This window comes from Leptinotarsa decemlineata, unplaced genomic scaffold, assembly GCF_025532065.1.
Source record: "Leptinotarsa decemlineata unplaced genomic scaffold, Ldec_3_MD MMD2_P_RNA_scaffold_2, whole genome shotgun sequence".
NCBI lineage: Eukaryota > Metazoa > Arthropoda > Insecta > Coleoptera > Chrysomelidae > Leptinotarsa > Leptinotarsa decemlineata.
The window spans coordinates 11,456,610-11,483,675 of NW_027412529.1; the positions used below are offsets into that span (position 1 = coordinate 11,456,610).

At 34.4% G+C, this 27,066-nt stretch overlaps 3 protein-coding genes across 5 annotated transcripts in view; 1 reads left to right on the forward strand and 2 right to left on the reverse strand.

The window, feature by feature from the left end:
* LOC141485845 (uncharacterized) overlaps positions 1-9,726 on the reverse strand; it is a 152,272-nt gene extending 142,546 nt beyond the window's left edge. The window contains exon 1 of the mRNA XM_074183395.1: positions 9,590-9,726. The gene's annotated coding sequence lies outside the window, so the exon portion shown is untranslated. The remainder of the gene's footprint in view (positions 1-9,589) is intronic.
* rdgBbeta (cytoplasmic phosphatidylinositol transfer protein 1) overlaps positions 1-27,066 on the forward strand; it is a 512,064-nt gene that overhangs the window by 332,850 nt on the left and 152,148 nt on the right. The gene's annotated exons all lie outside the window — the stretch shown is intronic.
* The window catches only part of LOC111514143 (uncharacterized), a 61,853-nt gene continuing 51,408 nt past the window's right edge, over positions 16,622-27,066 (reverse strand). For all 3 annotated transcript variants that reach the window (XM_074183403.1, XM_074183396.1, XM_074183408.1), the window contains 3 exons: positions 22,833-23,565; positions 18,381-18,535; positions 16,622-17,290 (listed from right to left, as the gene is read on the reverse strand). In XM_074183403.1, coding sequence (XP_074039504.1) covers positions 16,910-17,290; positions 18,381-18,535; positions 22,833-23,565 — 1,269 coding nt within the window. In that variant the 3' untranslated portion in view covers positions 16,622-16,909. The remainder of the gene's footprint in view (positions 17,291-18,380; positions 18,536-22,832; positions 23,566-27,066) is intronic.

Here is a 27,066-nt window from a genome sequence, read left to right on the forward strand (position 1 = left end):
TTCATTTACTTGATTCATTCATAAAATTACGACTTCAAGTCACGAATGAGTAGAATTTACTCATGTTATCGATGACAGTCGGTAATGATATTCATTCGTTCGTTTGATTAATTGATTATTCATCCCAGTCATATCAATTTTGTTTAAATTGAAAGAGTTATATTTTTAGGACAGAATCATTTTTGAGAAAGAAAGGTTTTCAATTTCTACTGCTCTATCTTTATACAAAAAATGTGGGAATCCTTCAAAGTAAGGAAGAGAGCAAATGATTCAAAAATGAACTCGTCAAAAAGACGTGAAAATTATTATTTATATGGAATTGGTTAGTTGTTTCGATAGTGTAATACATAGTAAAAGCTATGTATGTTAATATATATACTAGCTTCGGAAAGAAACATATTTCTTCAGTTCAGAATTTTTTTAAACGCGGTTATGTATCTCATACAATGTAACATCATGGCGAAACCCACAGAGTATTTATATAAACAAAATTCATCGGCATGTTTTGAAAAGAAGCAATCAGATATATTTGTCACATAGCTGAAAACCGCCCAGGATGTAGATATGGGTACATCAGTGTCCCAGCTATGAAATCATAAGTTTTGTCAGTTCAGCGAAATAGGTTTTCTGGTGATCTCCATCGCACGTGGACGACGGTTACGAAGAACGGTTTGAGAAACGGTTAGGACGAGGCACCTGTGATTTCTTCCTGGATTTTTGAAGGGCAGAAAGTACAGAGAGTTCGGGTAGCTCTCTACAGTAGGCAGCGGTCTCAAAATGGTGCGGGGAATTTTCTGGAAGCAAGTCTGCCTGAACTTTGAGGAAGGTTCGAAAACTGAGAACTTGAAGGGTTCTCTCGACGGTCGGTCAAAAGCGGTATTTTGGAAGATAGTTTTTCTGGGTCGAATTTTTTAAAATATAAAAAAGAAAGCTTTCAAATATTTTGAAAAAAGGCGGTTAGTGCGATTTTGAATTCTCTTTTATTTTGACGTAGGAATAAAGAAGCCTGAAGGTTCAAGCGGAAATCGAGAAGTGTAGTGCAAAAATTTGAGTAAGGGACGAGCAGAAAAAAGGTAGTGGTGAGTTAAATGTACATGTGTATTGACCATTTTATGATTTATAAAAAATCAGTATAAAGAGTGGGTCTGATAATTGCGTCGTCGTTATTTACTCTCGTATATTATAGTAATTTCTGGCGAAGGCACTAACTTTGAGTTTAATTTTCGAGATTTGGTTATAGTTCATTCCTTGAATTTCTGGGTGCTTTTCTTTGTCTATTTTGTTATATGATTTTTCTTTATTTTCCTTATTATTGAATATAGTATTTCTTGAAGGTTTCAAGCAGGGTTTTATTTCCAAATCTACCATAGTAACCTCTTGAAAGAAAGTGTCTGCGAATTCTTAAGATCTTTCTCTCTGCAACTAAAGACCTCGACCCAGTCTTCGTGCAGAAGGACGAATTCAAGCCTCTTAGGAATTACCGGCATCCAAAATTTGATGTGGAGAAATCCGCATCTGGTGACAGCAGCCGACAAATTTTATTTAAATGAAATTAACACGGAAATTAGCAATGGGGTTACCACGGGTTGACAGACAGTAACTGACGTATATCTATACATATATAATAATAATGGTAAAATTGTTTCGGATTCTCTACAACAGGTCTTTTTCTTCCAGTTTGTGTCTGAAAGTTACTTCTTCACATGATCTACACTTCTTTGAGAGTTTGTCTTGAAATCAACTGCTTACTTTTTTATATGGAAGATTCCCACATTCTTCGTAAACAAATGGAGGAGTAGAAAGACAAAATCTTTTTCCTAAAAAACATATTTAATTATTATGAAAGTAACTATCTTAATTCAAAGACATAGCCGCTCTCTTCTCTAACATTCATTAGGGAAAACATCCACACCTTTACATATACTCAACTAATTTTCAAACAACCTCAATAAATGAAGAATGTTATATTGATGAAATATAGAATCCAAATTGTGGTTATATTCTATTCAGCTTAACTGAAATTAGTAATTTTTATTTCATCTGAACATATATCTTTTGACACCTATAGCTATTGATATCTAAAATTGGTAATTTTTATTTTATTGTACATCATTGATACCTATTGATATTCTTTAGTTATTTCCACTGGTAAGATATATGTTGTGAACTTCAGTTAATGAAAAATATTGGAATAGTTTCTTAATTATACAAATTACAACGTGGTAGGAGATCATCATGAAAATTGAGAAATGAAACTTTCTATGCTTTTTTACCATTTGGATTCGTAACTGAGGTTACTGTAGTTTCTTCCTATAAGGACATTATCTAACGAATACAATACACTCTTTGAAAATGTCCTTATAGGACGAAACTGCAGTAACATTAGTTACAAATAGAAGTGGTGAAAAATATTAGTAATTAGTCCATCTCTCCTAATTTTTGAGCAAGGTATGATATCAGATTCGGGCGAAATTTTCGTAAAAAGAAATCATTTTTAGTACTTTTTGATGAAGGAATCTTTACAACGACCTTCACTTTTTTCGATTTCTATAATCGTTTGTGAAGTTATAGAATTTAACTGGAAAGAGAAATAAATCAGTTACATATTTTGCAATGGGTACCTATGTGTCAATCCGAAAAACATAAAACCATACCATTTTATTTCAATATCGTTATTATTTATTTTAACCATGAAATATGATTTGAGAAAATGTTGAAAATGTTTTCCTCGTACCGCTTGACAGTAAAAAAGTTTATTTTCAAACTCATTTCTAACATTTTGGAATGTTTCTGGGGTGATGCTAGCTAGAGGAGTCAAATTCAGTGAACCAGGCCATTCCAACGGATCGCGTCTACCAATCCACATGCCTGGGTATGTCTGGGCGCACCATCTTCTGTATCTGTATCTTCAGAGTAGGGAGGGTGAGTGTAAGCCCACGCACTTAGGCCACATGTGACCCATTGTACATCCTCCCGAGGAGTTGTCCTCTTAGGTCATCGTCCATCCTGTCCTTTCCAGGAAGGTGGACAGGTCGCTGGGAGACATCTCCTTTATATCGGCAGGTGTAGGCCAAGACTCGCCGAACACACACTCTCTCATTGACGATAATTCCGGGCACTCACACAGGACATGACTGACAGTCTCATCTTCCTGTTCACACATCCTGCATAGAGGTGTGTCCACTAGCCCCATATTATGGAGGTGTTTCCTTAGTTGACATTGGCCAGTCAGAAATCCTACTGTAGGGCGTAGATTTTTCCTGGCCATCGTCAGATATTTCTTCGGCGCCAGCTTCCCAGGGTCGTCCAAGGTGATCCTGGCAAGATTATATCCTTTGATTTCATCTCATCTCTTCAAGGATTGAGCATAAGTGTAACATTTGACTAGTTCCGCAATTGTCGGAGTCATCAGGCCGTGGGTGCCACTGGGTCCTGAAATTCTTAGTCCAGCCGCTTCCTTGGCTAAAGAGTCGGCAATGCGATCACCTTTACTCTTGTCGTGCCCTTTAACCCACCTCAGGATAATGTTATTATCTACCGAGGCTTTGGCTAAATCTTGGTGGCACTCTAGTACTAGCCCTGAGGTAACACGCTGTCTGTTCAAGGCTAATAGTGCAGATTTTTATGTTTTTGCCAGAAATTCCTTTCTTGGTTATTTCTTTTGTGGCGATTGAGATGCCAGCCAGTTCTGTTTGGACCACGCTGGTATTTTTTTCCATTCCTTTCTCAATCCTTAGGCTTAGTGACCTGGAGTAGACTCCACAGCCTGAGCCTTCTTTGGTTTTTGAGCCTTCTTTATAAATCCGTATTGCATTTGTAGCATCTGACTCTGTGTTCTGCTTAATTTGTATTTTGTAGGGTTTATTAAACACAAACATTGGTTCAATTGCATCACTTGTTGCCTGCAGCAGAGGTTGCGCAGTGAGCGCTTCCCGCCATAGGCCCAGCCTCAATTGACCCATTCCTAGTTCGAAGTTCACAATAGCCGTGGGCAATCGTACCATGGCCATTAACGCAACCTCCTTAACGTACAGATCCAGAGGGGTCAGACCCGTGATTAATTCCATTGCCGCGGTTGGTGTTGTTCTCATGACTCCTGTGATGTTTAAACAAGCCAGTCGCTGAGTTTGATTTAATTTTTGGATGGCCGTTGCTTGTAGTACTTTCGGTCCCCATGCAATGGCTCCATACGTTAACATAGGTCTTATTATTGCAGTGTAGATCCAGGTGACCACACGGAGTGAAAGACCCCATGCGCGTCCCACTGACCTCCGACATTGCTCATAAGCCACGTATGCCCTTTTTGCTCTACTCTGCAGATGAGAGTTCAATGTTAGCTTCTTGTCGAGGATAGTACCAAGATATTTCACCTCTTCAGAGAAGTTTAGTTTGCTTTTGGAGATTTCGGGAGGTTTTAAGCCCGTTAAACTTATTTTCCTGGTGAAAAGGACCATCTCAGTTTTCTTGGAATTAATCGACAGTGAGTGTTCCTCACAATATGTTTCTATTGATTTGAGCCCATCCTGCGCTCTATCGCACAGTGTGTTTACAATTTTGCCGGTCTGCAAGATAACTATGTCATCTGCGTATGCAATTATGTATAATCCATTTTTGTTAAGGTGATTAATTAGGGTATCCAGAACTATGTTCCAGAGAAGGGGTCATAAGACCCCTTCCTGTGGACATCCCTTCATGACCACTCCTTTCACTGTAATGTCTTCTACATTAATACTTATTGTTCTGCTAGAGAGCATCTGGAATATCCATTCTCCTACTACCAGGGGTACATTCCTGGAGTGTAGTTGCTGGGTAATTGTTGGAAAGGTTGTTTCATCAAACGCTCCCTCGATATCTATGAAAATACCCAGCGTGGATTCTTTGTTGTCCAATGGCGCACCATCGTATTGGAGCAACTATATTTTCAATGTCACCTTGATTGTTGGTCACAATTTCTTGAATCCGTGGTTGGATTCAAGAAATTGTGGTACACCACTCATATTTTTCTTGAGATATATGAAACCAACAATATGATTTTCCGATATTTCTGCCCAGACATTTATTCAGTTAGAAATTCGAGTGTAACTTTAAAAAATATGTGGGTTCATGTCAGACTAATATCGCAAGTTTTGATATTTCAGTTTGAGAAAAAGGTGCATCAGTCACTAAAATAAATAGTTTTATGCAGTTCCGGCTTGCAATCAGGGGTTCAGACATCAACTCACAAAACTGTATTCTTCTATCAGAGTCATCTTCATTTCATTCATATGTTCAGATCAAACATATATGATATATTTAGTTTATAAAGGTAAAACTAATGTCTTCTGAAATATTTCTTGATGGTGGTTATTGAACCCACATTCTCACTTGGATTGCAAGGGGTTTTTCACTACAGATGTATCGATTTGAACGGTTTCTGGGTCTCGTTCCGTATAGATTCTTTTTAGCTCATCTAGCTCTAGTTATACTTCCACTTCAACCTATTTTCTGATATATTTCCAGTTGATCGGATCATCAGGAAATCTTGCATTGAACAGCCTTTCTACTCCATGAAAGTTACGGCCGGTCTCGGCTTCAATGAAAATTGCTTCGTTTTTTTTCTCTGGCGCGAATTATTTTGATAAATTTAAATGAAATGAATTCTCAGTATCAATACTGACAGCTGTCAAACTAACACAATACTCTCTGCTACTGTTACACGGTATGGATTCATATCTAACTAGTATATCAAAAAATCCTGAATCGGATTGAATACAGAAATGCACATTTTGTCAAATATTTTGTTCAATTTTATTGTGAAGAATTTCCTTCCCTTGTGTTATCTGCGATATTTAACTCATAGTCTAGTTCACATGTACTTTTTTTTGTAACATTTTTCAGCCCTGTCCAAAAATTACGACCAAGGTGTCATTCGATTAGTATTTTTGCCTAGAAAGTTTAAGGAAAGGTTAGAAAACGCGCCGATAAAAATTACAAAAGTTATAAACAATTGAGTGAAAAAAAAATGGGGCTTTAGTTTTTTCTTAATATCTCTTCTTAATATTCAAAATTTTGGAAATTTCGTCAGTCTGACATAAAAACAAAAAAAATTATTTAAACATATTAAATGTAAATATTGAGGAATGAAAAAATTCATGTGATGTTGGGATACATCAATTAACAAGAATCCGCAGTCAAAAAATTTTTTCCCGATTTTAACGTTAATTATAAATTTGTTAATTAATAACTTTTTCTGAATTGAAAGTTAATATAAAAATCCCTATAATTATTAAACCAAAACCCTGTCATTTTTTTCCTTTGGTGAAGTTATCCTTTATAGGCAAAAAAATAGATTACCGTTGCCAAAATGAGTAAATTGTTATTTTCTATTTTTTTATTGACAATTGAAAATTATAATTTTATAAAAATTACATTACAAATTTTTTTTTCTAATTTTTCGTTGTTTCAATGTCTCATGGCTAAAAACTAATTATTATTTTTTTTTTTAATTTTTTACAGCTATTGTTAATGAATTTATTATAAACAAATACATTGTTTATAAGTAATTCGAATTTTTTTTTGCATTTTGTTAATGTTATAATGTTAATGTTATAAACAAATTATTTTTTCATTTTTTTTTTCAATACTCTGTTCTATAATAAAAGTAACTATGTGTTTTTTTCAATTTATTCTATTTTTTATAAAACTTTTAATATTGTGATACCTTAATACTTGACTTTTTCATTCGCTCCTTCGCCTTTATAATTATAATAACTTTCAAACTATTGCAGTTAAGATAAATATGCTCCAATTCTTTTTTGTTCATTATGAATTTATTCACAATTTAAGCCTTTTACTAAAGTTGTAGTCCTATCATTTATTTAATTATTGATCGTTATTTATTAAAAAATACAAAAATTTTCAACATAAACTTCGTGTCATGTAACAATAAATCATAGGTATTTTATTACTTGCACTTTTAGTAGTTGTAGGATCATTAACATTCACTTATTGTCATATTTGTATGGAGTTCAAGAAAATGAAATGAAGCAATCAGTCATACTATTAATTTAATTTTAATGTGGTTGGATCAAATCTGAAACAATGTTCCTGCCGATAAAAACAACGGAAAAACTGGCGCCTGACGACTTACTTAAGCTGGTTAATTGTGCCTGCATAAAAGAGTGTAATAATCGATGCAGATGTAAAAGAGCTGGGCTTCCTTGCTCATCTTTATGCAAAAATTGTAAAGGTGAAACATGTTCTAACAGTACAAGGCCATCACTTGATGATGACAATGATGATACTGATATCATGATCGGTCGATTAAATGCTATCGATAGTAATCCCGATAGAAATGAAGTCGACCTTAATGATTATCAAGATTTTCCAATAGGAGTTCAAGAATACTGTGAACCGATACTTGAAGAAGTCGAAAAGGAGGAGGTTCAAGGAACATCACGACAAGAAAATACAGAAGAAACCACAAATGATGAGCCACCGCCACTAAAACGATCTAAAAGATTACAAAAAAAATAATAAAAATTATAAAAAAGCTTTTAACTGTACTAAACATGATTTAATAAATTTTAAAAATAACTTTCAGTATGTTTTTGATTTAGTAAATTCCCTGAAAACTTGATTTTTTTTTTAATAAATAACGATCAATAATTAAATAAATAATAGGACAACTTTGGTAAAAGGCTCAAATTGTTAATAAATTCAGTATTGAAAAAGTAAAATGATTTGTTCATGAAAAAATTTTTTTCAAATAAACAATTAAAAACAGAATAGAAAAAAAAGTGTTTTCAAAACCTCTAAGAACAATAGAATTTATGATTTTTAAAAAAAAACGGTTCCCTGATTTCAATATTTAGTTGCAAAAAACGATTGTTAATTAACAAACGCATTTTTTAGCAACAAAGAAATTTTTTTGAGAAACCATTTTTTTTCTAAAAATCATGATTTTTCTCAATTAGCATAATGCGAAAAAAAATTTCGAATTGCTTATAAACGATGTATTTGTTTGTAATAAATGTATTAACAATAACTGTAAAAAATTTAAAAAAAAATTATTGATCAGTTTTTAGCCATGAGACATTGAAACAAAAAAATAAAATTGTAATGTATTTTTTATAAAATTATAATTTTCAATTGTTAATAAAGAAATAGAAAATAACACTTTTTTGCATTTTGGCAACGGTAATCTATTTTTGCCTATTAAGGATAACTTCACCAAAGGAAAAAAATGCCAGGGTTTTAGTTTGATAATTATAGAGATTTTTATATTAACTTTCAATTCAGAAAAAGTTATTAATTAAAAAATTTATAATTAACGTTAAAATTGGAATAAAAATGTTTTGACTGCGGATTATTGTTTATTGATGTATCCCAACATCACATGAATTTTTTCATTCCTTAATATTTACATTTAATATGTTTAAATAATTTTTTTTGTTTTTATGTCAGAGTGACGAAAGGCGCGCGGAAGCCAGACTACCCGCTTTTGGCTCTATTTTCAGGGCTCTGTAAAAATTATAAATAATCGAGATACAGTTTCGGGAGTCTAAACTGTATCTGTATCAACTTCATTGATCTTTTCAAATCTTTTTTCGGATTTCTTAAATTTTGAAAATTTGCCGAAATATTAAGAAAAAACTAAAGCCCCATTTTTTTTCACTTAATTATAACTTTTGTAATTTTTATCGGCGCGTTTCCGGACCTTTTCTTTAAACTTTCTAGGCAAAAATACGAATCGAATGACACCTTGGTCGTAATTTTTGGACAGGGCTGAAAAATGTCACCAAAAAGAGCTAAATCGAGTACATGTGAACCAGACTATCAGGAGCTGTTGCAATCTTCTATTAGTTGCAAAGTTATGATCTATCAATTTAAATTGATGAATGTAGCCGTTACTACGTGGTAGGATATCATAATGAAAAAAAGAGAATTGAAACTTTCAATGTTTTTCACCAATATATTATTACCTACAGGGTATATAGGACGAAACTGCAGTAACGTTAGTTACAAATAAAAGTGGTAAAAAACATAGAAAGTTTCAATTCTTGTTTCTTAATTATCAATTTTCCTAGTCTCCAAATCATACAATAATTCTGAAACTGGTTATCCGAATCCAAAACAGTAAATGTCATTGTATAGAGAATTGAAATACCTTTTCAGTAAAGGATCACAATAGTCCCTTTATATTCAAAAATAAAAGTTTATAGCTCCTTTTTTGTGGCTTTCTTTCCAAAGAATACTAAAGATGATTTCTTTTCATATCAATTTTGCCCCGTTCAAAAGTCAAGGAAGGGAAGGCGATTCACGTCCGCACTTAATAATTGTACTATAAAAATGATATGATGCAACGAGTTAATGTAATCCGAATTACTTAATTTGAATGCCAATTGGACTAGTTTGTGACAAATCAAAACAAAATGCAAAATAAGACCACAAATTTTGATGTCCACTCTCATGTGACCTTGAAATACTTTCTAGTTTCACATGGCGCTTCAAAACGAACATAAAAACGATATTTCATTTAACAGAGGATATAATCTACTTCGAATCGTGCAGAGTTGAGAACAAAAACTGTCAGAGACAATAAACTTACCCCTTTCAAGAGCGAAAGAACCCCGTCATCGTCAAATGTACCGCGTGCTCCTAACCCATAATTTCGCTTCTGCAACCGAGAGACCCACTTCCGGATATCCAAATGGATTCAGAGGGTAAAAGTTGTGCTCGACGTTGTTTTTAGCACGACACACCTCGCCGATACTGTGGGGGATGCTGCGAGAGATGCCTCGCGTGGTGCGACGTCGCAAATCGCCATTGATTCCGGGATGGGAATACAGGGTCGGTCCATCTTTTGAGCAGACGTGGTGATTGTGGATCACCGGGTAGCGTGCCTGTTGGTGGTGCGTTTGTACAATAGAAATGAGGAATAAACAATCAGAATGGCCCAGGGCTAGTGTAAGCGACGGAAAGGCAGGTCCGGCGTAAGCAATTATACCATCAGTTCAGCCAATGACTTCTTTTTCGTATAATTTTGCCAGCAATGATATTCATAAAAAAATTTGAAACTACTTTCTATTTACCATTTAATTCAAAGTTGGTCCTGTGTCATAGGTCGTTTTTAATCTTCCATCCTCCTTCTCGAGGGTGGAAAATGTTTCATTGAAAATGAGAGTGGAAATAGATAGATCAAGTAATTCCAAACAACTTTTATTGCATGGAGTTTTTCAAAAAGTCAATACTTTTCGACGTTATCGTGAGTGAAAGTATCAATTTTTCAATTAATGAACCCACACATTCAAACGGTTGTAAGCGAATAACCCAAAGAGTATTTTATCAACAATTAGTAATAGAAAAACCAGAAAATTGTTAGTTTATAGTATCTGTAAACCTAATACAAATGAAGTGATAGCTTTTTGAAAGTCGGTTCTCATTCGTTGAATGTCAAATTGTGAAATGACCAAAAAACAAATCATTTTTCTAAACAAACTCATAACATACATAATATACATAACAAACATAACAAACTCAATAATTGAAGTTCCTAGAAAAGTTCAAAATATTCAAAACCTAGAGGATAATTATGACGGAAATGATGTTGGTGCCCACTTTTTTAGGAAAAAAAAATCAGAAAGTCACCCTATTATTCACAACACAACAAAAAAATATTTTTTGAATGTGTCCTACACTAAATTAGTCAATTTCTACTAATTTTGGGGTGATAAAAACGAAAATAACAATGAAAAATTTTTATTAGCTCTGGTTTTTGAGATACACAGTACTTAATCTTAAAGAGAAGTTATACTATACGTGAAAAGTGAAAGTACATAAAACAATATTGTTATGTTTCTTTTAGAATATTTTAAGTACAAAATTAATAAAAAAAACATTATTCTTAGTGTTTTGACAAATAAAAGAAGTTTATACCACCAAATTTCAATTAAGTCCATCCGATACATTGTAAGATCGCTGTCGTTTAGCTTGTCTTTTATAAAACACTTCTGGAGCATCCCTACACACAGACCAGCAGTAGTCTGCAAGCATTGCTTCATTCCAACGGCCCTGATATCTCTGTTCCATTAAGGCAATGTCTTGATGGAATCTTTCTCCATGTTCGTCACTCACAGCTCCACAGTTTTGTGGGAAGAAATTAAGATGAGAGTGAAGAAAATTAATTTTTAAGGACATGTTGCATCCAAGTTGGTGGTAAGCTTGAAGAAGCTCTTTAACCAATGCTGTGAAGTTATCATCTCTTTTGTTACCTAAAAACCCATGTACAACCCCCTTAAAGGCTTCCCAGGCTCTTTTTTCATTTCCTGTTAAAATCATGTCAAAAGCAGGATCATTTACGATTTCACGGATTTGGTGCTCAATAAAGATGCCTTCCTTGACTTTAGCATCTCTCAACCTGGGAAACTTTGCTCTCAAGTACTTTAAAGCTTGTCCTTCCTGGTCCATGGCCTTCACAAAGTTTTTCATTAGTCCCAACTTAATATGTAATGGGGGAAGGAGAACATCCTTAGGATCTACAAGAGGCTCGTAAACTACATTTTTCTCATTATGGTTTAGGTCTCGTGTAGGCCAGTTCATTTTTTTATAGTGAGATTTTCTATCCCGACTGTCCCACAGACACAAAAAACAACAGTACTTGGTGAACCCTAATTGCATTCCTAGGAGTATAGCAATGACTTTCAGATCACCACAGATGTGCCACTTGTGTTGTTCATATTTGATTGATTGGAGAAGTGTTTTCATATTTATATACGTTTCCTTCATGTGAACTGCATGACCTATAGGAATAGAGGGTAGCTGATTTCCATTATGCAGAAGTACAGCTTTTAAGCTTAGTTTTGAAGAGTCTATAAACAGTCTCCATTCAGATGGAGTGTGATCCAAATTCAAGCAGTCCATCAAACCATTAACATCAGAACAAACTACGAGGTTTTCTTTTTTCTCAAAAAAAGGAAGCAAATCTTTTTGACGCTGTCTGTACTGAGATATTTTCACATCATGTTTTAGAAGATTCCACTGTTGTAGTCTTGACCCTAACAGCTCAGCCTTTTCCTTAGACAAGCGAAGATCTCTTATAAGGTCACTCAACTCTGCTTGACTAATTCTGTGCGGATCACTAGACCTATCGCTTACCTCAAAATCAGGGTCATAGGATGTAGAAGGATGGGTTGCTCCTTCTGAACAGTCTCCATCACCTTCCTCTAAAATTCCATAGTTTTGGGGTGGAGAAGGGACTGGCAAATTGTCTGAGTGTGGTACAGGCCGAAGAGCAGATGGGAGATTAGGGTATTTAACCGTTCCTCTTTTCTTCATAGATAAACCTTGCTTAATGGGAGGAGTTGAGCAGAAATAACAGTCGTCTGTATGATTGGTAGGCTCACGCCAAACCATAGGTACTGCAAAAGCCATTGCCCGGTTTTTATTTTTCAGCCACTCTCGCAATATGACGGAACAAGAATTACAACATATGTGAGGAGCCCATGATTTATCTTGGTACCCAACTTTCACACCAAAATAATGTTCATAGGCTGTCTTAACGATAGGTGTCATTTTACGTTTCTGAGCCTTAAATGTTATTTCACCACATATATAGCAAAAGCTATCGACAGAATTCACACACTTTCGAGGCATTTCAGATCAGCACTTAAATTAATTTAAAAATCAACTTCACACGATAATTTCAATAGCAACCACGTGCGTACAATTGACAAACTCACATAGGTTATGTTTACTACTTAAGAACAGCTGATGAGAGGGATGTTATGTAAACAAACATGTGTACCAACTGTTGGTGATGAAATATTTCATTTGTTGAAAACTCAATATACATATATATAATATAATGATACTATATCTTGAAAACAAGAGCTAATATATAATTTTTATGGTCACTTTCGGTTTTAACACGTGGAAATACATTAAAATCATCTAATTTCAACCCCCAAACAAAAACTTTGTTGTGTTGTTATCACTTCACAACTCACTTTATTTTTGGTCTACAAGTTTGGCCCTTTCAAAGTGCTTATTAAGCAATTGAAAAAATGTTTCAAGTGAGAAATAAAACTTTCTATGTTTTTTATTCATTTGTATTTGTAAGTAACGTTACTGCAGTTTCGTCCTATCAGGACATTTATTTTCAAACTAATACAATGAACTATCCAAACAAAAGTGGTATAAAAACATAGGAAGTTTTATTTCTAATTTTTCATTTATTATTACTCTATAATGAACTGCATACTGAATGATTGGGTAGGAAAAAAATTATCTGACAAAGAAAATGGAGTTTATGCAGTGCATTTCTGTAATGTCACCCTCCTTTTAGTTTTTGAACGGGTCAACTCGAAATATTGGAATTTGGGATAATGAAATAATTGCAAAAATACTTCATTTTGAACAGAAACTGACAGATGAAACTTTCAAGATGGCGACTGGGCGCCATCTGAGACAAAATATAAAACGGAAAGGAGGGTCTTGTGACACATAATTTTGAAGCTCCTGACTAATACTTCACAACTACAGAATATACTACACAAAATGGTGGAACTTTCAATAATTTCCTGGATACATTGACATTTAAGTGCATAATATGAGATAATAAGCTTGAGGTCAGTTCAGAAGATGCTCGAAATGGTTGCCTTGAACTTCTTGACATATGAACGGTCTATCCGATATTTCACGTCGAATATTTTCGAACACAGTAACGTCAGTATATCTACAAATATTTATTATTCTCTGCCGTATATCCTATATTGAAGCAGGTTCAGTTTCGTTCACCTTTTGCTTCGAATAGCCCCAAAAAAAGTCCCAAGGTATCAACTCTGGCGAGCGGGCTGGCCATCCTGTAGGACATCGACGGCCAATTCAACGACCGGGAAAAGTAGTATCCAAATAGTTTCTTACCTATTTGGAGTAATGTGGTGGTGCTCCATCTTGTTAAAATACAATATCCATATTGAATTTATTAGGATTCGCTTCGACGATTTCAGTGATGAGAGGGTCAACAGTAGTTTCCAGCATATTCAAATACACTTCCGCTGTTATATTTTGATCAATGAATAGAAGTCTTACAATATGGTTTCCCAATATTCCTACCCAAAATTTGTTTTTTTTCTGGATATTGGGTATGTGTTTACCGGAAAACATGAGTGTTGGTGTCACTCCAATAACGGCAATTTTGTCTGTGAACATTTCCGTTTGAAAAAATGTACATTCGTCACTAAAACAAATATTGTGGAGATAGGTAGGATGCCTTACAATGATTTCCGTCATGATTACGCATAATTCTCTTCTTCGATCAGGGTCATCTTCAGTTAATTGGTGTACCATTTTAATTTTGTATGAATGATACCTATTCCTCTCCAAAATTCTCCACACAGTAGAAGGAGATACCTCAAAAATATTCACGACGGAATAAGTAGACTGTTCAGGATTTATTACCATCTCACCAATTATTTGCACTTGCTGTTCTTCCGGAATGGACGGATGACCTGGAAGCTTTTTGTTATGTACACTACCGGCAGTTGTGAATTTGGATACAAGTTTCCTCAAATATTTTCTACAGATAGGACGATTCGGAAACATTCATTGAAAATTCTCTCGGTCTCGTGAAAGTTACGCGTCGCATCGTAAATAAAAATCGCTTCAATGTTTTCTTCCAATGGACGATAATTGACCATTTTAGAGATTGTTGACGTTGTACCTTTCTACTAGTAAAACGGAAAACTAAAAGAGAATATTCTAACTGAACAATGATGTTCATTGTCGTTCTGACATTTTTTGTCGTTTTTATAAACAAAAAAATAACTTAACAAACCTTTTCGGTTTGTTGGAATTGCCATATGGCAGATAAAATGGAATATTGCCAGAAATATCGATGTTATTGTATTTGTCTTCAGGAAATTATTGAATATTCCGCCATTTTGTAGTACTAGATATTGAAGTTGTGAATTATTCATCAGGAGCTTCAAAATGATGTGTCACAACACCCCCAGTCGCCATCTTGAAAGTTTCATCTGTCAATTTCACTTCAAAATAAAGTATTCATGCATTAATTTCATTATTCCAAATTTCAAATTTTTTGAGCTGACCAGTTCAAAAAATAAAATGGGAAGAAATGCACTTTATAGTTACCACAAGAACACATATGAAATACATAAATTTTTCGATCCAATTCTGTGCTATTTCTATGAAGAACCAAACTAATGAATTCTATTCAATTGCTAAATATTCTTTCCTTGACAGCATGAATATTGGCCTGATGTCCTGAGCCAACAAACTACGATTTTCTACCTTTCCTATAATTCTTTCCACGATCTGAATATCATATTGATTTTCTCTGGGGACACGAAAGAGAGATTTATTTGTTGATATTTATCATGATGGGACTATGGAATTACATACTAGTGGATATATCTTTTATAAAGGTATCCTTTTTGATACTCTTCTGATGGTTTGAATTGAAATGATACTTATTGGTATTCCTTCGATAAACATATTAGAGTGTAATTTTTTTTTCATGTTGTCAGTTCCAATTTGTTACTGATGATACACCTCAAGTATAACATTTAATTTCATCGCAGGTCCAATAATTAAATGAGCTGTTCATTTCTAAAATATAAAACTATATCTAATATCAATCATTGAGTAAGTAGTAATAGTTAGTACATGCGTTGAAGTTTTATGAAAGTTAAGTTTCAGAAGTGTGAAGCACGAGAAGTGGGAGAAGAAGATAATGAAAACTAGCGATAAAAACTGCTCAAAATCTTCACGAGTACGAGGAAAATTGCAATTGATACATTTTTGGTGAGACTGCAATATTCCAATTGAATAATACCTGGAGATACGCTAAAAGATGAGTGCAGTGTTAAAAACCAATGATATTAGAAAAAAATTAGTAGTTATTTCCTCTATTACAAAAATCAAGGAGTTGACGTATACAACTTCCAAAAAGGACATTTTTTTAATATCTTTCGTGGATTTGAACTTTCAAAATTTCCATTAACTCATTTTCATTTCCTAGCACTGGGATGACCTCATATACAGGGTGTCTCATTTGAAAAAAAAAAGAAAAAAGTGATCCCGAGTTTTGATTACCCCTGTATGGAAAAGGCGTACTTTGGTAAAATATGAACAAGAAATGAAAATCAACTATTCTCAGAAATATTTAGTAGATTCTATTCTATTCAAGTGTCAAGTGGACACATTTCTTGACATGAATTCAAATCATCCAGTATAAACACCATTGAGCTCGTATTTTTCGAAGCAATTCTTCTCAAGAAAATCAGTTTAGTTGAAATATATGGCGAGTTCCATTGAATAAAACTATGATAAATATCAGTTTTTGTGACTTAGCTTTCTATACTTTCTATAATTTAGATTTGAAATATTTTTTCTATCTTAAAGCCACTCACACTTGGTGACTACTGAAGTCGTCCAGGCAATATACCTCCATCTCACCTCAAAAACGTTCATAATGTCTTAGTATCATAATTATCAAAAAGGATGATAATAACAATTTTATCGAATTTAAACCATTTACACCAGGTGACATCTTGAAGGGTTAAATTTTTTTCGGTACGATTATTCTGTGAGGTTCCTATCTATGTATGAACTCAAAACCTGAACTCATTTATTATTTATTATCAAACAAGTTTCGACAGTTCTCTTAAATTTTATTCGTCATGATCAATCACGATTTCAGTAACAATAATTTGTACTGAATACGTTCATTACAACTATCTCAAATCATTACAAAAATCTTGCATAATATCAAATTATAAGAGATACCCTGTATAAACTACAAATAGGAAGATATCAAACTATCACTTGTACACTTATACTTATTTATTTTAATAATTGATCTCATATTTGTATCAACTAGGACCAAATAAAAAATCTCTAATGTATTTCAATACTTGAAGGAATCACTTTTTCCCAGTAAGGATTTTATCTTGAAACTGTCATGTAAATAAAATACGCCGCTGTCTTCCTTCATTCTAGCTGCTCTACAAGTATTGAGGAGGCTGCTAGAACTAACAGCGGACACCTCGTCTTTCTTTCCAACTTCTTTCCCTGCTATTTTTATCCCAGCGCTCTCCTCTGTTGGAGTATACTTCTGAATAGTTTCAGTGGTGGTACCCACTCTGCTCTTTTGGTTGACTTGAGGAAGAGTTCCTGACCATCTTTTATTAGTAGATTTTTTAGACTTTGTTGTCTGGATGCTATGGATCAGATCGGCCAGTTGAACACGGTCTTCTGGTGGCAAAGACATCGCCACTTCATGAAACACCTGAAAAGTTGATGAGTAACTAGGTTGATAGTGATGAGCTTTTTCAAGGTATTCAAAACAAATTGTGACACTTATCTCAACAAATTTGTGGGTGAAAGAAGTTCAGTGGATTTGTAGATGAATTTAATGAAAACTATTCAGATGAAATATCTCATGCAAATAAATAAACATTTAAAAGTATAGTAACTAGAGTTGAGTTCAACATACGGAAACAAATTCATTCAAAACCAAAACTGAAGATATGGCAGCGGGCTGAAGATAATCTCACTTGACGTGTTAACGTCACGGATGTGGAAAATTGATACGTCTATCAAAGAGGAACCTTAGATCCCATTCAAAGGTGTTATTCTAGCGAATGTAGTCATTTCTTGGAACTAGGAACCAGCATCTACTCAAAGGCAGTCGTAGGTCAGAACTCCATCAAATTTTAATTTTTTTTAACATTCAGCTACAGCAAATATCAGTCAATACAAACACGTTGATATCAGAAAGTCTACAAGAGTGACTGGAGTGAAGTGGAGAAATAATTTTGCAGCCTGGACAAAATTGTTTCAATAATTAGCAAAGGAGGTATTTAGAAAATGAAAAAAAAAAGAAAAAAAAATACCAAAAAATATTGGTATCACAAATTGTAGATGAAAATTTCACTTGCAAAAATCACGATCACTTCCAAACGAGATCCAGAGAAAAAATATCATATGAGAATACCATAATTGTGAACCTGGAGAGATGTGACCAGCAAAGTGTATCCACCTCACACCTATCTGCCGACTCCCCTTCAAATAATGTCCTAAACTTTGCAACTCTAGTTTGTTCACATCCGAAATTGATGACTAAATTTCAAACAAATTATAAAGTGAGTTTTGATGTGAGATCTAATGAATCTGATTGTTATTCTTTCAGAAGAATTGGCCAATTTGAGCCAACGAATCCAATTTTACTCAAGAGGAAACTATATTGGCGTTTTTATTGTTCCAATCAATATTCTTCTGAAGGAATGACACTAAATAATACTATAGAAAATATAATTGGACTATTTGACGATAGAACCGTGTTATGCTTTTTTATGCAACAAGAATTAGTTACTTACGCTCAGTTTCTGCATCGAGGCAAGTGCCTTGAAGATGTCACCTCCTCCTCTATGTTCCCCTCTTCTGTGCCTTTGGTCACATATCATATTCAGTGGACTGGCATTTCGCAGACAATCATATTGGGGAATAATATCTTCATTATCGTCTTTCGATTCTGAGAAAAAATAAAATCAATTATTTTATGAATTGAAATATCGCTATGAAATTACATTTCATCCTTCCTGAAGGCAGAAACGGTATTCTCTTATTTAACAATTTATAGTTGAAAAAGCTTCAGGCTACTGAAGCATTGTGAGTTTTTTCAATTGAAATCAACAAAAGGTAGAGCTGGAAACCTGGAACCTCTGGCGTAGAATAAATCCAAAACAAGCACTTTCCCCAAACACCAGAACTGTAATACTAATCCCGACGCGCGTTCTATCAATCAATTTCGCGTCTTCAGGCGTCTATTCATAGATAATTGGGTACACTTTCACTTTCCGACACACATTACTAAATTTGAGTAGAAATTTGCGGAAAATTTGCTCGTGAAACTATATATTTAAAGAATATAAAGCACTACAAAAAAATCTTTGAGGCGCTATTAGAGCGATGCCTGTACGAAAGTACAGGTACGCTGAAGATCAAATCCATTTGGAAAAACGTTCTAAGGAAGTTTATTCCATATAAATGCCGTTCTCCAAAGAAGAAGAATTTCTAACAGTGAAGTTCAAATTGAACTTCGGAACGACGAGCAGCCACAGTTCGTCGCGTATTTCTGATATGTACCGCTCTTAGTGGAGACAAATGTGCCAGGTAACTTGAACACTTCCCGTGTATCTATAGAAGAGAAACGAATCTCTAACCTTTCTCGATGTTCCGGACTGTCAAGGTTGCAAGTGATGTTCGCGTCTCCAATCAGGCGGATGGCTCTTTTCTGGATGGAATCCAGCAGCTTCAAGGTATGTTTGAAGACGGAGCTCCATACATGAGAACAATACTGAGTTTTATAAAGCATCAAAAGTTGCTGAGGTGTTTACAGTTTTCTGGTTTGAAACAGTGCTCCAAGCTTTTGGGAAGCAGCCTCTGCAATTCCAGTGACATGATTATGCCATGACATATTGGTGTCCATTTTAATTCCCAATAAACTTATCGAAGCAGAAAGAGGAATTGTTTGACCTGTCATTATTATATACAGTTCGGAAACATTAATTTTTTTGGAAACCGGTGCCTGGGTTTTTGTGGCATTGAATTGTACTTGGTTACTTTCAGCCGATTTTGAAATTACTTGTAGATCCTCATTAGGATATTGAACCTCCTGCTTCCGGTAAAGGCGTTCATCTGCAGGCCATGTCCTGAATTCAAATGTAATGACGAGACAAGTATGATGTCGTCAGCAAAGCAATATATTGGATTCTTGGTTTCTTCACATAAGTCGTTGGAGTCAATATGGATCCCTGGGGAATACCAGCGGTGATGGTGAAAGTATTCCAGAGATATCAGGCAGGGAACGTTCTTTAACGAAGCTGAGGAGCCATATACATACATAAATGATTCGACAAGCCATAGCATCGAAGTTTGGCCAGCAAATCTTCATGCCACACACAGCTCTTGACTCTCCATATTGATGACAGCTCAGTTTCTCAATATCGTAACTTTCTTTACTCAAGAGGAACGTTAAAATTCAATGGACAAGAAAGTTCAGACCTGCCATTTTGTGATGTGGACAATTACGTGGGCTATCAGGAATATGTCTATAAGTACAATCAAAATATGTCTAAAAGTACTGTTACAAGTTCTGTCTGTGGACATCAAATTCTAGACCCTGGTTCTTGTTATAAGATATCCAAGAATGGTGACTCCTGGTTGTTTTTAATTTCAAATGTGAACCTAACATTCGCGGATCTGTTGTTGAAAGTCGAACTGAAGTCCTCCATCTACGGAAAACACCAACGTGGTTGGTGGAAAAGAGTATTGTAGTTCTGGTGTTCGAAAGAAGGCTTGTTATGGATCAATTGGAGTTGTCAAAGAAAAATAATTTAGTCGTAGCTTCCTTTAATTTTCTGATATACCTTACCTTAACGGCCGAATCAATCAGAAAAATAATTTGACATGCTTCAATTTTTCTCGTGACCCTTCGAAAACGACTGTTTTCACAGTGCGTAATCTGCAAAGAATTCGTAAAGGTCAAAAATTATTCAATATCACCTCAAATCGAGCTTTCAATTTTCAAAATTCTTTTTGGACGCTGCCTTTCTGTTCACTCAGGCATATAATTATGAGTATCTAGAATGAATATATGAAAAATCTCTATCTCTCTTCATTGTAGGTAGTTATATAATTATGAGTATCTAGAATGAATATATGAAAAATCTCTGTCTCTCTTCATTGTAGGTATTTGTGAGCTAATCGGTCAGGGTGAATTGACTTGAATTATAAATATTTTGAAGTTGGATATGTCTGATTGGCATATTTCGGGTTTTTGGTGGGATTATATTGCATTCGTATAGAAAAACATAAAAAATTGAAAAACTGGTTTTTGACGTTTTAAGGTTACATACAGCGGATACCTCCCTGAAATTTGCATCTTTTCTTCGATTTCTAAGATGAAATCGTAGCTAATCATTGAAATGTACTTGTCATACTTTCTTCTAATATTCAATATAACTTTTCTCAGTTGTTCTGTTGTAATTTCTGCACAAGATGATGCGTAGTTCTTCTACTAACTGCGATCTGGAGTTATACACCTTTTGCTTCACAGTACTTCAAAAAAATCTAGCGGTGTTAGGTCCGGTTATTTTAACGGCCAGTCAATGTAAGGACTATTCCGATCGATTCATCGATTTCCATAATTATTAGTCGGCCATTCTCTTTCAAAAACTGCATTATGTACAGAAGACCCATCTAATTGGAACTTCAAATTCAGGCAATCATGCACTGTTAAGACATGTATTGCGTCCCAAAACCCAGTTCTCTAAAAGTCAATAAATATAATCCCATTTGGATTACTTTCGAAGAAAAAAGGACCGATAATCTCATCGTGAATTATTCCACACCACATATTTATTTTATCGGAATATTTCCTTTTTGCGTCTATAACCCAGATAGGATTATTTGCAGACCAGTACCTTAGATTTTGGGACGAGACTACTCCATTTGTAGTGAACGTGGGCTTCATCACTGAACAAAATTGTTTTGTAGAACTTTATATCATTTGAATATTGTCCTTGTGCATACAAATAAAAATTTCAACCTTTTTTTTTTATCTCCCAGTTCCAGAGTGTGTACAATTTTTGGGTTGGATACTTTAATTTCATTTTTTACAAGGTAATCCTGATTTTTCTCCAGGGATATTTGAATTCAAACTAGCTTGATTGAGGATTATTACGAAAATATTGCAATATTCGCTCGCACACCATTTCTATTCTCACGATGTGGATTGTTCTGTTTTTGAACATATGCCTTGATACACAACCTGTTTCATTAAAAACAGAATTCATACAGTTCACCATACTGTTGCTCACTGGAAATTTATCAGGATGTCTGTGATGAAATTCTCTGGCATCTTCTCTTGCCGACAGAGCATTATCTCCAACAAGGCGCACAAGTTCAATTTTATCTCACAAACTTAGTTCTTCAATGATAAATCACAAATTACTACCGCTTCACAAAATAGTTCAACTACTAATCGGGCATAATCTGACCTTACTGTTTCAATACAGCAATAATAATCAACAGTAGTTTTTTGTTTCCAGTGCCAATTGAAAAGAGCACATTTTGCATATCTGCACTGTGTTTCACGGCCAACTCACCAAGATTTAAAAACCAATTGGAAGTGTGCACATTCTATCAGAATACAATGTGAATGTTGTTTATTTTCTGATGAAATTTGGTAGGTATACCACCATTTGAGAGTGTGCCCAGTCTAATGTAAATTTTAAATTTTTCTAAAAAAATCGCTATTACGATTTCTTGTATTTCAAGCTATAAAAATATTCGTAGCAGGCCTTGGTTTTCGGGGAAAAAATTATATTTAGTTCCAAAGTACAGTTTTTTGAAGTCTTTAATTCAAAAAGAAGTTCTTCGAAATCGGAGAAAATATGCAAATTTCAGGAAGGTGTCCCGCTTTCAAGTGGGTCACACTGTTTAAGCACCTCACTTCGAAAAATCTGAAAAATTTTAAAACATGATGAATAAAATTGGTTCCTCTGACGGAATGTTCAGTCATGCCCTGTTGATGCTAACTTGGTTAGCGAAACGCGGTCGAAAGACAGTATTTTTGTTCTGGTGTGAGAGGAGTGTTTTCAAAAGATTTATTCTATATCGATTGAGAGTATGAAATAATATTTCAGTTCGCTATTTGATATGCTGCGCCCCACAGTCAACTTGGTTCTTGGCATTTTTAGATTCAGATTCCAAAAAATCTGAAAATTTATAGTCATAGAAAATATTTCTGAAAATAACAAACTTACTTTCATTCAAAATGGAATTGAAGTAACTTCGGTTAGGCAAGGTCCGTTGTCTCGATATAGGCATCATTTCATTTGGTGATTCCATAGTCTTACTCCCAGTCTGGATATCTTTTTTCTGGTAAGAAGGGAGAGAAAGAATGTGTCTATATACTTGTCCTCTTCCAGACACAAAAACAACTCTCAATGTGTTTTTTTCTACCATAGACAACATATTCTTAGCCCAAGTCCAGTTTTTGTTGACGGAGTCAATAAGTCCCTGCGCTGGTGTAATTTTCCCAGAGTTGACCATGTCAGCAAATGATCCCAGTGCTGACATTTCATCTGTACTCATTCTCTCTTTGATGGAATCCATGTGCCAAGAAACTGCGTGAGATGTGGAGAATAGATTATTCAGGTACGGCCTCAGAATTGGACCAAGACACTTTTTGCTCGCGTCCATACCTCGGTACAACCACTTGAGGATGGTTTTCACCAGGACCAAGTCGTCGTCGCAGTTGAAGGTTGAGAGATCCTCGTCCTTTCTCATGAGATCCACAAGCTTGGAGGTATACGTGTTATAGTTACTTTTGATTTTCAAACGGTTTTTCAATATAGCTGGATTTGTTTGAGACGATAGGTACTGGTCTCTTGCTTGATCCATGATGGTAACAAGAATGAATATAATATCTTCGAGGGGATGGTCATGTTGGTAGTGATTGGGCTGGAATGTATCGTCCCAAGTGGTCTGGTCAACCTGAGAACATTCAATTGTTGTACAATACTTTAACTTCGAAGGAATTCAGCAGACGAATTTTGGAAAAACTCTCATTCTCATCTCAATCAAAATTATGTCTAACTCTATTACAGTTATTTTATGGGATACATAGTTTTTGAGTTTCCGGTACTTTACGATATCTGAGTAGTAGTAGTACATTTATTCGTCTAGTAGTATAGTAGTACTATATTTCAGAGGCATATCCCGATAAAATCTCCAACGATGGCAGTATAGTTTTAGCATCCACTTATATCTACCCAATTTATTTTCAAAAAGTTCAAATTCTTTTATATTTATATAGAGATGAACCGTAGTATTTGAACTATTTTCAATTAGTGTGTTTGATTGATGAGTTGAATATCTTCAACTTTTGGTTTGACATTCTGAACTATAAAGAGCCCCGCAGAACCACATTATTGTGGAGTGCAAAGTGCTATTATGAGTTTCACCCAACTATCACTGTTTCTATTCCACTCAAATCATCATTAGCTAACTTAGGAGGACAATCAAGGCAAGAGCACCTTGGAAATATCACCTTAACATGTATTATAACTCGATTTCTCTCGGTTCCCAGAAGTTGCACAAATATGTTAAATACAAAGAATTTATGGTTTGTTTAAGTGAAATGATCAATCAACATATCTGTCAGTCATGGATGCAACAGTGCATTTCAGATCCTTCCTGAATGATCAATTTATTATTCATAAGCTGAAAAAAAATTGTCACCCTTGTCAGTCACCCCATCACCATAAAAATGAAAATGTTCAAATGGGAATAGAAGTGCGGCGACACCTTATTCGCAAAGATTTTCAATTATGTAATCCAACCCTGTAACATTATTGACATTACATAAAAATCTGTTTAAAAATCTGTTTAAAATCTGTTTTTCCGTTAACCAGCTGTCGCACCCCTACGAACAACAACCCTCAGAAGTCGAAACTTGTGCGAGCTAAGGATTAACGAGGTCTTACCTTTTAACGTGTGATTCCTAACACGGGTTGGACGGTAGCAAGTGAAGATCGATCGTTCAGACTAGGGCTTGAACCACCGACCAACACGGCAGTCAATTCGAGTGAGTGAACAAAGCACCCACGCCGAACCGCTTGGCTACCGACTGACCGATAAAAGAGCAATGTTAGAAAATAATGAAACTAAACTATTAAATGTTCGAACCCAATGCATACAATTGATATAAAAGTCACTATTTTCGTCTAGTGGATTTTTGATTGTAACTATCGCTTTAGACAAAAAATCCAGAAGAGTCAAATCAGGGGATCTGGCTACCTCCTCTCTCAATTTTTCTTTCAAGTGTTTCTTCATGAAGTCATCGTCAGCTCACACCAAAGAATGTCACGAATCACTGTATATGCTATTGAATTGCACACGTGCCAAATCACTCTATAGAAGGATACATTTTGTTTAAAGATGGTTGACAATGTCAACATTTTCTATTCGATTCATGGAACGTCTATAAAGAAGACGTACAGTATAGGTTTCGTATTAAATTTATATATATATATATATATATATATATATATATATATATATATATATATATATATATATATATATATATCAATGCATTGGTATTTTTGAAATTATTAACTAAAATTCTAGGTATCAAGCGTGTCTCATTAGAGTTTTTTTTTCAAAAAGTGGTATTGCTCCCAATATAAAAATTCCTTCAGGATAATGCAATATGCAAAAAATTTGAAATTTTATCGGGGTATACTGAGCAGTATAGACCCATGCCAAACAGCTGATTTATCAAGAAAATCAGACAGATGAATAATCTGTTCTGTTATGAATACATCAAGAAATTATGGTTTCATCGTTTTCGATAAATAAATTTGAAAAAACATTTTGTTTTCTAATACTTGGTGTATCAAAACAGAAAACCATTTTCTTTTCTATTCGCCTCATGTTTTATTTCATGTGTGGTTTTTCTTAAAAAGCACAATCAAAATATCTGTTAAAAATCTGTTTTTTCGTTAACCAACTTTCACCCCTCTGGACAACTCTCAAAATTTGAAACATGTACGAGCTAAGGACTAACGAGGTGTTACCTTTTAACGCGTGATTCCTAACAGACACAATCATAGTTCGATAATTTTAACATGAATAACAGAAAAGCAGATTTCCAATATATCCAATGAATGTTTATTGAATTTTTTTTCTCAAGAGAATCTTTTGCATAGTTTTTCTCATTAATATCTCGATACAAGCTCTGGAAAGTTTAGAGTTTGAAATAATTTTTCCATGGAAGCAGTATATGAAACTGCCTAACCTGAGCCGGACTTTTTGGGTACTAGTATTGCCTCATGAACCTCATTGCCAAAGTAAGCTTCTATTAGTCCTTTCAAATATTTCACTGACTTTCATGAAGTTTCTCATGCTCAGAAATAAACTTTGCATCATAACGACCAAGTCTGCTGAACAAACTGTCATTAAAAAAATCTCTTTCTATATTCTCAGCAGTGTTAACCTAAAGTTTCAATATTAAAAATAATCTATTATTCTTGTTTAAATTAATGAAGTGCTCGATTCACCAACACTTTGAATATTTGTCGATAATTTTATAAAACCAAATGCACTCACATATAAAACTTCAATTGTAAAATTATTTTGAAAATTTCTTTTCCTTATCAAAATCTAAAATAAGCTCGATATGCTACAAACTACAGGTCAACTTTTCCCCCGGGAATCAAATATATGGTTTTATATTCGGTATACGGATTCTGAAGACACGGTAAAGGCTATATAGTAATTGCTTATCTGAATGAAAAAATATTAGTGTGTTAACACCTTTAGATTCTCCAAATTAAAATATTCAGGTTCTACTGATAGTTAGTTCACTTGCACGTATTCGAAGAATGGAAAACAAAGTATTCCAAACGGAAGAAACTCTGATTAAATCAAAATTAAACCTGGGGTGCCTCAAGGGAGTGTTTTCGGTTCCCTGTTTTTCATTGTTCATACCACAGATATCCTCAAATCCGTAACCAGTTGTAATGTTCAGGCCTGTGTCGATGATACTCAGTTATTTATCAGAAATCCTGAAGAAAACCTCAGAGATGTCAGAATTTGCTCAATATTAATTTTGATGAAATGATATTTGAAAAAAACAACTCTAATAATCTTAAAATAAATGACGAAGTCGAAAATACTACGCAAAATAACAAACTAAACCAAAAACATAAATATCTGGCAGTTGCTATCAAAGATTTACCGAAAAAACTTTCATCTCACTTCAAACTCTTTACAGCACTGCGAAAAACTCTTTGTAAACCGCTTATTCTTCCACAGTTTATCTATTGTGATATTTTATGTGGTCCTTGTCTTGATGGTAACTATAAATAAAAAATCCAGAAAGATCAAACTTTTTGCTTGCGTTTCATCTACGGATTACGTCAGTATGATCACATTTCTGGAATATTGAAAGATCTAGAGTGACTCAACATTGAAAATCATCAAGAACTT